Source organism: Protopterus annectens, chromosome 2.part1 (assembly GCF_019279795.1).
Source record: "Protopterus annectens isolate FY-2018-M chromosome 2.part1, PAN1.0, whole genome shotgun sequence".
Taxonomy (NCBI): domain Eukaryota; kingdom Metazoa; phylum Chordata; order Ceratodontiformes; family Protopteridae; genus Protopterus; species Protopterus annectens.
Genome location: NC_056729.1, coordinates 1,727,125,154 through 1,727,139,613, shown reverse-complemented (window position 1 = coordinate 1,727,139,613; position 14,460 = coordinate 1,727,125,154). Strand labels below are relative to the sequence as shown.

At 40.9% G+C, this 14,460-nt stretch overlaps 1 protein-coding gene across 1 annotated transcript in view; it reads right to left on the bottom strand.

Moving 5' to 3' along the window:
- KIF17 (kinesin family member 17) overlaps positions 1-14,460 on the bottom strand; it is a 1,182,720-nt gene that overhangs the window by 34,377 nt on the left and 1,133,883 nt on the right. Inside the window, exon 13 of the mRNA XM_044063178.1 lies at positions 8,159-8,276. Coding sequence (XP_043919113.1) covers positions 8,159-8,276 — 118 coding nt within the window. The remainder of the gene's footprint in view (positions 1-8,158; positions 8,277-14,460) is intronic.

Sequence of the window (14,460 nt, the reverse complement as noted above, 5' to 3'; positions counted from 1 at the left end):
GACACCCAAGTCAACAAGGGTAGCAGGAGAAACAAAGGTAGTCCAACTGTCCATAATGCTAGGTTGAAGACTGTTGTCACTAGGAGTGGCTTCTTTCCAGTTTCTCTGATACAGCAGAAAATCTCAGATTTTCCCTATGTGCTCTGTCCTCTAATTCTACCATTTTTTGAAACATCTGCTCTTGAGCAGTATCAAACTCAGCCAGCCTTTTCTTTGTTTTGGCCTAAGACCTAAGATTTTTACAGTTTTTTTCAGCACATAAATGTTTAATATGTTTAAAGCTTCTTCCATTTCTCTAGCCTTGTGTTATTTGAGTTGATATATTCCTTTACTGCTTCATTTATTTTAATCAGCTCTAAGCACATTTGACTTGTTTTTCCCTCTAGATTACTGGAAGCCATGTCTTGGACCAAAGCTGGAGCTTGAACTGCTTTTTGCTGAACAGCTGCATGATTCTTCCCAGTCAATGTTTTCTCTCCACCTTTTGTGGTTGATTTTCTTTCAGGTTCTCTAAATTTCTTCTTTGCTGGCATCTAGGCAGCGCACTTACCTAGCCAGTAACTGAAATTTACCCTAAAAGACAAATTCACTGGTTCTCTTTTTCTAAGTTTATGTTTTCACACTGGGAGAGGTGAAATTAAACTGCTACTCAATAAGCAGCCATCTTTGAAGCCTTAGCCACATGCTAGTTGAAAGTCAGGTTAGTGCCTGCATGAGTTCCCAAATCCCTAACTGCTGTCTTAACTTTATTGTTGTTTTATCAATGCGGTAGTTTTTCTGCATGGACAAATTCCCAAATGGTACTATTATGCATTTTTGGCATTAAGTTTTAAGTAGTGGCTTTGGCACCAATCATTTGACTGTGTTAGACCTTCCTAACCTTTTACTATCTTGGATGATTTCTGTGATTGTTTCTAGCTTGCGGTCATCTGCAAACCTTGGTAAAATAGAAGACCTTAACATTGGCCTTCACTTCTGAAAAACAGATGCCAAAGAGGAGCAGATCTAGCACAGTGCCCTGGAGGATTCCACTGGTGACTAGCCCCTTTGTGGAGGTGGTCTCTCAAATCCTATATTCCAAGGTCTTGTCTGTAAGCCAGCTGGCTGTCTAGAAAGTTACACAGGGGTTTATGTCTAATTCAGTGGGTGTTTATAATGCCTGAGTTGGGTATCGTATCAAATTTCTTAGCTAGGTCAAGGTAGACAGTATGCACCATGTTGTCCTCATCCAATGCCTTGGTGTCCTCCTCAAAGAACTCCACCAGGTTCAGTAGACATGACCTTCCTTTGATGAAACCAAACTGGATCGGCCCAATGTCTGAGTGTTTCCTATGTCATTGTTAATCATTTCCATGGCAATTCTTTCCCAGGGAAGACAAGCAGCAACTGCTGATAAACAGTACCAGCACAAAATATACTTTTTGATGGGGAAAAAAACACAGTAAAAAGCACTTTATAACACTATTTACACACAGAAAAATATTTTCATCTATCTTACACTACTTTTAAACAGACAGAAAAACAATGACTGCTCCTTTTAACAGTATGTTACAGTCTTAAGACAGTCCATTAAAGTACAACACTCCTAGCTTTAAAATAACTTTCCTGAGGAGAAAAGTAATAAAACATCAGCAAATATTTAAGTAAATGGAAGTTTTTTTTCCCCCTGAAAGGGAATTTATTGGCTCAGGAAAAAAAAGTTCAAGCTGACCGTTGAGCCTCAAAAGCTTCACAGGATTGTATTGTTCAATGGCAGTGAAGGGCTTCTCACCCAAGCTTGTCTTTTAGTCAGCTCAGCTTGAGCTGCTTGACAGTTTGCGAGTGTGAAACATGCCCTGAAGCTTTTGAAGCTGGCTGGCTTTTACATCCTCGGCAAGATGTAACCCATATTGCCAAGGCTAGTGCAGCAGTGATCAATATGATAAACATATTCATAACATAAGCAAAGGGAGTTCTAGGTTGTGCTTAAAGAGAACCTTGTAGTAGTAGAGATTTGTGAAGATGTGGGTGAAGGAAGTTGTTGCAGAAAAGACTTGCCAGGTTTACAAGAAAAGTAGTACAACCACATTTTGAGAAAGAGTGTGTGCAGATGCGTTTTTTAGAAGATGAGCTCTCAGTTTACCTGAGAGAAAGAGGAGTCAGATTCCAGAGTTTAGCCACATTATAGGAGTGAAGTACAACTCCAGGCAAGTTGGGAGGTCTGGGTTAATAGGCAAGGAATTGATGTGCAGTGATATCCTATAATTTTGCAGATTGTCATGCCCCAGTTGAGCCTGCACAACACTCTACCCTCACCCTCAGAGAAAATTCACTCAGTCCATACAGAACCTCATTTCCAGTGCTTGGAGAAGACAGTAGATGATCAATTGCTCAGCCTTTCCCCACTGAAATTGAACCTGTAATTCTTTCATCAAAGGAGAAATTCAAATTACTGACTGCTGTGAGACACCTTGGCAAAAAAATGTCCACACATTGGCTATACCATGGAACACAGTGAAGACAGTCATCAAAAAGTGGAGAAAATATGGTACAACAGTGACATTGCAAAGAACTGGATGTCCCTCCAAAACTTATGAAAAGACAAGACAAAAACTGGTCAGAGGCGCTGCCAAGAGACTTACAGCAACACTGAAGGAGCTGCATGAATTTCTGGCAAGTACTGGTTGTGTACTACATGCGACAACAATCTCCCGTATTCTCCATATGTCTGGTCTATGAGGTAGGATTGCAAGACAGAAGCCTTTTCCTACACAGAAAAACATCCAGGCCTGGCTAAAATTTGCAAAACAATACTTCAAGTCTTCCAAAAGCATGTGGGAAAATAGCATTTATATTACGCTGTCGAAAACTCAAACTGTCGACAGCGTAATAATCGACACGAAAATGTCGAAACCCGTGAACATCGAACACACACAAAAAAAAACACCCAAACACAACACAAATTGCTCTAACTATTTAGCCAAATTGGAGGCTGAGCTCTCTCATCTCAAAACTGGTGTAACCAGTCAGGAGGAGAAGGTAACCTCACACAACACAATTCCAGTATCACATAGTCCCACCACATTAGCGAACCAAACACATAAATACACAAAAACATACTTGGAGGCTCTAAATAAAAATCTACCTAAGCAACAGAGACCTCCAAAGCAGACATCCAAGCAAACGCTACCTCAAAACAAAACACACACAACACATAGCCCACAAAGTCAGTGTGCCAAGCAGCCACAGCCCTTAAGGCTGAATAACACACCTGATACTCTTGTAATAGGTGACTATTGTCAGACACACTGACGTCCCGCTCACCAGGCTGAATAAAGAGAAGGTCATGGTGAGCTGCCTGTTGGGTGCTAGGATCCGCCACATAACGCAAGCACTCAGGTCACTCCAAAGCAAATACAAATATGACTCAGTCATTGTACATGCTGGTGTGAATGACCTGAGACATACCTCCCTGGACTACATGAAAAGAGACATAGAGGAGCTCTCTGATCATGTAGCCCAGGCTGGTATGACCCTGACCTTGAGCAGCATCTTACCCTCACCTAGAATGATGCCACAGTACAAAGACAAAATGATCGATTTTAACAATTGGCTAAAATTTTGGTGTCATTCAAAGGGGATCCAGTGTCTGTCAGCCTGGGATGACATGCTCGACAAGCAACGTTGCTTCGCTAGGGACGGCTTGCACCTGTCACCACTGGGCATTCGGATAATGGAAAAGGCTCTTGCCACCCCCATAGTGCCTTTTTTAGGCAAGGCTCAAAAGTCAAACCCACCCCCATAGATAGCACAAGGAACAAGAAACTAAGGGTAATGCTGCTTAACGCCAGAAGTCTTAACCTCAAGATGCACGCACTCGAAGCTCTCCTCAGTATGGAGAACATCGATATCTGTGCAGTGACAGAAACCTGGTTCAAGGCTCCAGAGAGCATCCCAGCACTACCAGGCTATACCTCATATCATGCTTTTCGGCCCCAAAACCCGGACCGAACCATAAAAGGAGGGGGAGTTTCCATATTTATCAAGGATATCCACACCTCCAGGTTAGTGGCATTGCACGAAGTATCGGAGACCATCCATGTGCAACTAACAGTGGGCAAGACTGCTTTCAGTTTATAGCATCCTACAGACCACCCTCTCAAATTCAGGAATCCCACTCGGCTTTCCTGAAAACATTGGAGAACATGAAGATCTCTCCGAACACCATTATATTGGGTGACTTCAACTACCCAAACATTGACTGGGAGCACTACTCAAGCCCCAGCACCTTAGCCCAAAGGTTCTTGGAAATTATAAACTCAAATGCTATGGAACAACTAGTCACCACTCCCACAAGAGGGGGCAACATACTAGACCTGATCATTACCAACATGGGGACTCTATGCTCCACACCAGAAGTATATCCCTCATTGGTAAGATCAGACCATAAATTAATTTCACTGGATGTCCACATCCCGACCCCACCCCCAGCCCAGAAAACCACAGTGAAAAACTTCTCAAAAGTGAACTTCTCACTTCTCAAAGCCGAAGTGGAATCCTTCAAGGCCCCAGGGCCAGTGGAAACTACGGCCCAAACTGCAGAATCCTATATAAACGCATTCTACGGACATCTCCAGGAATGCATGGATCATGCTATCCCAAACAAAACCAAGACCCAATCATCCAAAGGCAGGTGTCCAGTCTGGTGGACCCCTGCCATAAATAAACTGTACAACAGAAGGAGGAAGCTACTACATGATAGAGCAAAATCCCTATTAGGGAAGGCATCTCTGATCAGTACTAGCAAAAAATTACGATACCTCATAAAATCCTCCAAGGCCAGCTTCGAGAGAAAAATTGCACAGGACACCAAGGACAGTCATAAGGCTTTTTTCAGTTATGTTAGGAACCTGGGATGCAACTCCCAGACTTGTTCTGAGTTGATTCTAAACGACAAAAAATACACTGAACCCACAGACATCACCAATATCCTGGCAGACAGGTTCAGTGCAAATTTCTCCCCCCCCCCCCCCCAAAAGAGCAAGTATCTATCCCGGCAGAGGGCTGCCTCCCAAACATCTCTGATGCTCGGGTGAAGGCTGCCCTCTCCAAAGCAAAAAACACTGCTTCCATGGGACCAAATGGCGTCCCAGGTTGCGTCCTACATGGACTCCAAGAGGAACTAATCCCTCAAATAAAACAGCTATACAATCTCAGCCTCACTACAGGATATGTGCCCACAGAATGGCATACAGCAACAGTGGTCCCACTCCACAAAGGTGGAGCCTCTACGGACCCTGGAAACTATCACTCCATAAGTCTGACTAGCTTAGTCTGCAAGGCTATGGAGAGGATCATCATGGAGCTCATAAACAAAGACATTGGGGACCTACAGACACTAGATCCTACCCAGTTCGGCTTTGTCAAGGGCAGATCCTGCCTTTTGAACCTGTTTGACTTCTTCGAAATAGTCAGCAAAGCCATAGATGAAGGGAAGGTAGTACACACAGCCTATTTGGACCTTGCAAAGGCATTTGACACAATACCCCACTTGGGCATCATAGTTAAGGTATCCAGCTTAAATATAAACCCCTATGTCACAAGATGGGTCGCAAACTGGCTCAAAGACAGAACCCACAGAGTGAGAGTTGCTGGAGCCATGTCAGACTCGAAACTGGTCACAAGTGGCGTCCCACAGGGTTCTGTCCTGGGACCACTCTTGTTTGGTATATACTTTTCCGAGGTACAGGCAAACATGGGAGGACTATGGCTCACCAAGTTTGCAGACGACTGCAAACTGGGCACCATAATCGACTCTCCAGCTGACACAAACATCCTTCAAAAAGGTCTCACAGAGACAGATAACTGGTGCCAGCGCCATGGTTTAAAGCTAAATGCCAAAAAATGTATAGTCATACCCTTTGGCAAAAACAATGTGCCCACAAATTACCACATAGGCGGAAACCTATTAAGTACAGAGAAAGTTATTAGGGACCTGGGGACCCAAGTTGATAGCAATCTCTCCTTTGAAAACCACATTGCCAAAGTGGTTAGAAAGACCTTCTACATAGCCCACCTCATCACGAAGGGTTTCACATCTAGATCAAGAGAGGTAATCGTGCCCCTTTATTTATCCCTCATCAGGCCCTTCATAGAATACAATGCCCCTTTTGGGATGTACCTTACCTGACACCTGCAGCAATTAGAGAGACCCCAAACGTATCTCACCAAGAGGATCAAGGGTCTCAAACAGATGTCATATGCTGCTCGGTTAAAAAAACTCCAGCTCTACTCAGTTGCATACTGCCTACTTCAAGGCGATCTATGCCTGACATACAAAGCTATGTTAAATCCAGAATTAATGGACATGCTCCACCTCAGTAAATCTAAATCCCTTAGAGCCACACGCTCGAGGGACTTGAACCTCAGCACAGAAATAAATAGAACTTGATGGAGGGACAGGTTCATAAACCAGAGGCTCCCTTCGCTCTGGAATAGAATTCCAGTTCATGTGAGGCAGAGCACCTCACTGAATCACTTCAAGAAGAATCTTGATAGGTGGATGGGGGATCGTAGGTTTGTCCCAGGGATTACTCCCGTGTCACTATTAGACAGAGGCACAGTAAACTAAACGTTAAAAAGGGCACAGTATACTTAAATCAAGGAGTGGCGTAAGCCATACAGAATCGGGCTAGGCTTATAATTGCCCCAGGGCAGATAGCCTAGTATGAACCTATGAACACTTTGCCTGCCAGTTATACTCACTGTGATGAAAGAACAGCAGAAGTAAGTCAGTTATATCCACAGATGGCCTCTGTATCCATCAATTACAACTATTTTATGGACTGTGCACACCCCAGATAACTGACAATTATTTTAAAAATGGCTATTGTAAAATATTCCAGTTTGCTTTACAGTATGATACTAATCTTGCAAAGTGAGCATATTTAACTTGATCACTACAGCAGAGTCAGTCATTCTCATCCACAGAAAGACTCATGTATGTTTTTGGTGAAAAAAATAAAATACTAATAGCCACAGTAATTTATTTTGAGTTTGTTTCATACAAATACACAAAAGCCACAGTAAAGTATGACAACTTCACAAACATGCACAGTAACCCTGCAAAGACAGATTGATTATTTTAACTGAGTAAATTACAAAAAAATTAGACATAACCCATCCCAGCAGTTATAGTGACTTTGTTGACTATGTACAATCTAGAAGTCTGATTGTGATAAAAAATGAACAAGAATGGCCACAGCATTGTATTTCCGCTTTGTTTTGTATGAGAAGTAGCCATACTAAAGTATTTTAACTTGCTTGACATTCACACAGATCAAACTAGTCCTGCAAAGCCATAATAATGAGCCAACAATAGTGGGGTAAGAGTAATTTTCATTCACAGATATACCCAGCAATTACAACAACTTTTATTACCTGTGCGTATCTCAGATGCTTGACTAAAATAAAACAAATACATAAAATATTGTCTGCAGTAATGTATTTAAACTCTGTTTACTAATGTATTTACTCTAAGAGTATCCCACAAGGAGCCATTTGCCTATAATATCTGGTTGTCTGCCAGCATTTAAAAAATATGTACCTCACCCTTTGAAGTCTCACTGCGGTTTTATAGTTACCAGATCTACTTTTTTATTTTAAATTTGTAGGTTTTATACACTTTGTCATCCCACCCACAATCTAGAAAACAAATCTGATTCATTGCCTACATCATGGATGGGAAAGAGCAGAAAGTTTGCAAATTCAGACCAAGTGTACAGCACTTCCTCCTCCATAAGGCTACTTTGTACAGGGATGTCATGGGCTGTTCATTCATTTAAGTAAATAAGGGCTGCAGACACATTTCATTGTTTAAAATAAATTTCAAAAATTGGAAAATATCCCTGGCCATTTTGCACTCAAAGTAGCCATCTAGTTTGCTTAGCACTATGGCTGGCTATATGTGTAACACAGGGCACCATAAGTTTTCCAAGAAACTCACTACTTTGGGCACGTATACTAGTGTATCACTAGCCAAACAATTTGTACAATGATTTACACATATATACCACAGTTACAGCATTCCTGAATATTGTCCGAAATTTAAAAAAATCGATGCATACCACTGAGATAATCTGTGGGACAAAATGTAACCATATTGTATGAAAATGCTTACTTAGACTTCTCATGGGGTCCGAATTGAGGATTTGATTTGCCCTTTTTGGTCTGAAGTAGTCACTGGCTATATCTTCACTGGTACTGCGACTCAGTATCTCTTTGTATCGGTCTTCCTCCTGCAGAGGGTCAAACATCATGTTAAGAAGCCCTCATAAATATTCCGCTAATGACTTATCTATTTGAATAAAAAAGGATGACACCATACATACTTTTTTTTTCACTAATAAATATGACACTTTGCGTTCTGTGTTCTTCATTTCACCAGAACCAATTTAGAACATTGCTGTTTTATAAATATCATAAAGAATTTAAGAATTATATTGTAATTGTTTCTGTTTCAGTTGTCTAACAGAAACTACTTTCATAAAATATGCCAGACAATGTTCCACTGCTAATGTTATAACTTTAACACAAGTTTAGTTTGATGTGGCTCCCTACTGGAAGTAAGAGTACTAACACTTTGAAAATTAAAAATCTGAAACTTACTTTTACTTTTTACAGGAGGACAACGTTCCCCTGTACATCACACCTTTATCACTTAGTAACTGTCATTGCTGCACCTCAGAGTAGGGAAAATACTGAAAGACATCAAGTCTGACACTTGGTATGTAGTCTCTCTCATATTCATACTTGCAGTTCCACAATCCTAGGGATCCCAATTAGTGTCTGTGGAATTTCAGCAGGCATCCCCTATGGCTCCTGCAGTGGTAGTTAGATAATGATCTGATCAACTTAATCAGATGCTCCCTTTTTTATATTTATATAGTAGTTGAGAGGCAGTTATTTAGAATGTTACAGCATATACGTTCTACATACAATAAAACCAGTAATGTGCAAATAATAATACTCATAGTAATACTATAAAGTATAAAGATTCTCAAGTTTTATATAATTAAAACTCTACCTGTATTAATCAGATGTTCTCTTAATGTATTTCGTGAAGAGAAGTGATAATTACAAGCAGAAAAACAATCGTAACACTGAACTTCTGATGTACAGATGTGAAGAGAAGTGATAATTACAAGCAGAAAAACAATCGTAACACTGAACTTCTGATGTACAGATGTGAAGAGAAGTGATAATTACAAGCAGAAAAACAATCGTAACACTGAACTTCTGATGTACAGATGTGTTCTATCACACCACTCCACAGATGTCTCAAGGCCTCTGCCTTCAGAATTTCTCAGAGTGGAATCAGAGAATTGATGATTTCTGCATTATTTTTGAAAAGTCTGTCAGCTTAGCACAGAGAACTGTTGCTATCAATTACTAACAGACTTCATTCTGTAGTCCTGGATTTGTTTCTTAAAGCCTTCATTTCTGTTCTGTGTGACTGAACAAATAACTTAATCATGTAATTCTCTCAGGTTACCCTGAAAAGACACTTGTGTCCACAGTATTTTCTTTATTACTAAATAAATAAAATCAAAACAAAAATAAATGGTATAAGAAAGTCACTGAATAGGACTGAACTGTATGTTGAAGTTCATGCATGCTAAGCCTCTGAAATGAAACAGACTAAAACACTGCTTTTTGATGCTAAAACCTAAGAAACAGTCAAGAAAGTGCTGAACTATGGCATAGATGGGTAAAGCCCTAACTATGTTCTAGGTAAACTGGGTCTGATTAACATCTCTAGCATCTGAGGCAGTAGCAGGGAGGGTGGGCATTAGCCGACTATGCTCCTTGAAGGGGAGGCATGGTCCAATCAGGGGAGTAGCCCCTGGATGACATTGGTGAAACCTGGGGAGGGGCAGGAGAATAGGTAGCACATAAAGGAAAAAAAACCTCCCCTCTGCAGAAGTAGTCGGCTAGACATCCAGAACGTCATTAAGCTTCGCACCAGCCCCAACCTTGGGGGAGCAGGTAAGGTGGCTGGTAACCCCAGAGATGGATGTGGAGCACTCAGTAGAGTGTCAATGAATGATACAGGGAGGGGAGAAGTAATGCACTCCAAGGAAGTCAAATATTTCACTAAACAGCAATGCTCTATAACTGGGTGATCATGGAATTTTCCTGATTAACATACTTGGCAACTTATTAAATTATTCATGGTATCACATAAGTAAAGTGAAGCATATTAGACTACGACTGTTTTTTGATTGTATCCACATAACTATTTGAAGGATAGGCTAAAAGTATTTGACAGCCTTTACGCTAATGCATGACTTCTGAAATGCATTGCTTTGAAGCACTCAGATGTTTTCAGAAACCTAGCCTGCTGGTGCAAGGAAGGGTGTCTGAATGAATTTCAAACAGTGAATTAACTGCCAAAACTAGGGTGAAGAATGAAGAAGCTGTAAAGTATGCTCATTTCAACCACAGGAAGGGGTATGAAGACACAGTCCCTGGGAGTGTGTCTATTAGGTGAATCCCCACTTGAGATGAGTGTCCCTGGCTAAGTCAATGAATATGGCTTACTTTCTAAACATCAGTGTGTTCCACAAGGGTCATAATACCTTTATGTAGATGGATATGGTGCAGTGGTGCAGTAGTGAGTCATAATACCTTTATGTAGATGGATATGTGCAGTGGTGCAGTGGTGCAGTGGTGCAGTAGTTTGCATTGTTGCCTCACAGCAAGACATTCTCCAGTTTGATTCTCATCTTGATGCTTTCTGTGTGCAGTCTGCATGTCCTCCCTGCGTATGTGTGGGTTTCCTCCAGGTGCTCCGGTTTCCTCCCACATCACAAAGACATGCATCTGGAGTGTTTCTCCCAGGCCTCGACTGAAAATTGTCTCAATCCAAGTTGGACTTTCTTGCTAAATAAATGCTAAATAAAAATAAAAAACAGATAAACTGTTACATACTTTATTATTGATATCATATACCCAAACTTGTTAAAAGGACTCCTCACTGAGAGTGTTTTACAAACTGCAGAAGAGCTTTTAAAATTCTGCACCACCTGTTGCCTCCCCCACACTGAAATACTTTGGTTTCATTGACAATTCCCTGCCATAGTTTTACATATATTTATGGAACTGCTCTGTCATTGTTACTAATGTAACCCCATACCTTAGATAAAGGCACTTTTATTTATTTTATTTATTTGTCCCTTGGTAATTGGGAAAGCCTGAGTGAGCCAATGGCCCATTTTCAGAGAAGGCCCTGGGAGAAAAGCTGCACAACAGGTTCAAAAACATAAACAGTAGTTGAAAGGCTCCACAAAATACACATAAATACATTTTACAATAACTGATAAGTAAATTATATATACAAGAGGAGAAAACCTCGCAACAAATGAAACACAGAGAGATTGAAATACATTTATAGAATATTACTGGGATAAACTACGATCAGGAATACGACAGGAAGTGCAAGCAGGGCAAGTAGAAGGACATTTCGTTCCACGTATCCCACAAATGTCAGCAGAGTCCAGTGCTCATTTCCCTATTCATCAGTGTCCTTCCCGACTTCCTCTGTCCCATCTCACATGCTGTAGCCCCACTTCAACACTACATACAGATAAAAAGAGTCATTTCTGAAAGTGGCAAAAAAGCAAAATCCTACAATCCCTTCATATAAATACCCTCAATTAAATATCAACTTGGGTTCAGCAAAACAAACTTGCACTGACCCACACCTAAGTAATGCCCATGGGCTTTGGAGCCCAACTAAAATTATAAAATGCAAATTCTCAGAATCTTCACATGTCAAACTGCATGCCAGTTAAACAAGCACACCCTCAAACACACCTCATCATCTGTTTGGGTTCCACTCTGGATTTCCCTTAAGCATCACGATAACACCACAATTTAAAAAATCACGTAACATCTGAAAGTATACTGCTCTGCATCTAAACTTCCCATAGAAGACTCTAGAAGAACCCTTGGAATTAATTTTGTTAGTCTAGTTATATGCACTTCATATAACTATCTTTAACTGTAACCACAATACTGCAGATGTTTGGCAATACATTTTCCAGTCAATTTGAACACCACTCTACCACTGCACAAGTCACACGTTTAGTGTCCCTAATATACAACCTACAGAATGTTAACTACTGCCCCCCCCTACAAATAGGCTTAACTTTTAAATTTTCTGCATATTCTCACAGAAATCAAAACAATGCAGCCATTATTCTGGTAAGACCTGACTTTATCAGAGCCCTTAGCAAGAACAGAATTAGCAAAACTGGTCCTGCAAATCAGAAATATGTCCTTCCTCAAATGTATTTTGAAAAGAACTACAGCATAGCACCTCAGAAATATTCATGATTGTCACTGCATTATGGCTAATATTAAACCCCCCTTCTCAATTCCAGTTCACCTACCCACCTTATCCATGAACACCTACACCACTTTTAAGTATTCATAAATTCTCTCTACCCTCATGTATTACCATAACTTATTGCTCTGTTACTCACTCCCCGTTTTCTCATAAGTAAGAGCATTTTAGTTCTTTTTCCTCTGTGTTTTTGTTTATAAATTTCCCACATAAATGTGCTGCCACAATATAAGTATAATCACTAGATTTGTTCTACTTTGTGCATCGGCATTAGGTGTTTACTGTTGTTGGCTTTAGCATGTAATTGCATTTGTGATTAGTTTATACCTGATTAACTAAGACAACTGATCACAACAGAAGGTTGTCTATACAACCTCCTCCAATTTTCAAGCAACATCTGACACTGTAAGGTCTTTGGCCCAGGTTGTAGCTGAAAGTGTTCAGTAGAGCAGCCCAGTTATCCAGTTAGTAAACAAACAAAAGAGGATGTGATGGTGTGTTCCATTAATACAATGATCACTATCTTCAGCTTTACTGAGTCGTGTAACCTTGTCACGGCAGAGGGGGATTGCCTGTCTCTGTGATTCTCAGAGTTAGGTTTTCTAGAGCTTTGTGTCCTGCTAGGGTCAAACTTGACAAAGTAGTCTACGAGAAGGGGCCAGGCAGACAGTAATCCAAAAATCTGTGTCCCATAATGGTTCATTTAATGAATAAGATAACCTTAGCTAGAAGGCAGCTACTGGGATTCACTGCCTGAGACAGTGTTTGGGATGATGTTCACCAGTACGATCTTGGTGGAGAGGGTGACCCTCCTTGGGCTCAGCTACAAAAGCTGAATTGAGTAGTGTGGGCTCACCATCCGTAAAGCAAATACTGGAGTCAGGGACAAATCCAGCTGAGTGACGGGCACAAAGGAGTTAGTTTGACTATGGCAGGCTAAGATTTCATGGGTTCATACTGAGTGACAGGCACAAAGGAGTTAGTCTGACTATGGCAGGCTAAGATTTCATGGGTTCATACTGAGTGACAGGCACAAAGGAGTTAGTCTGACTATGGCAGGCTAAGATTTCATAGGTTCTTACTGAGTGACAGGCACAAAGGAGTTAGACTGACTATGACAGGCTAAGATTTCATACGTTCATACTGAGTGACAGGCACAAAGGAGTTAGTCTGACTATGGCAGGCTAAGATTTCATAGGTTCTTACTGAGTGACAGGCACAAAGGAGTTAGACTGACTATGGCAGGCTAAGATTTCATGGGTTCATACTGAGTGACAGGCACAAAGGAGTTAGACTGATTATGGCAGGCTAAGATTTCATAGGTTCTTACTTAGTGATGAGCACAAAGGAGTTAGTCTGACTATGGCAGGCTAAGATTTCATAGGTTCTTACTGAGTGATGAGCACAAAAGAGTTAGTCTGACTGTGGCAGGCTAAGATTTCATACGTTCATACTGAGTGACAGGCACAAAGGAGTTAATCTGACTATGGCAGGCTAAGATTTCATAGGTTCTTACTGAGTGATGGGCACAAAAGAGTTAGTTTGACTATGGCAGGCTAAGATTTTATACGTTCATACTGAGTGACAGGCACAAAGGAGTTAGTCTGACTATGGCAGGCTAAGATTTCATAGGTTCATACTGAGTGACAGGCACAAAGGAGTTAGACTGACTATGGCAGGCTAAGATTTCATATGTTCATACTGAGTGACAGGCACAAAGGAGTTAGTCTGACTATGGCAGGCTAAGATTTCATAGGTTCTTACTGAGTGATGAGCACAAAGGAGTTAGTCTGACTATGGCAGGCTAAGATTTCATAGGTTCATATGTAGTTAGTAGGTATGCAGTCCACAAGATCATTAGTTTCCCTAGCCCAAATTCCTAACTGACCCAAAGCACTACTTGGTTAAGTGTCTTGCCCAAGGTCACACAGTAGGCAAATAATGTCCGGGAGAATTAAACCCTTTTTACCACTGTAAGTAGCTTGCTAACATTTCATAGCCTTAGCCCTTCCAGATGTGGCATTAGAAACTGGTTCTTGAAAATGTGCAATGTTACCTCACTGCTACAGAAG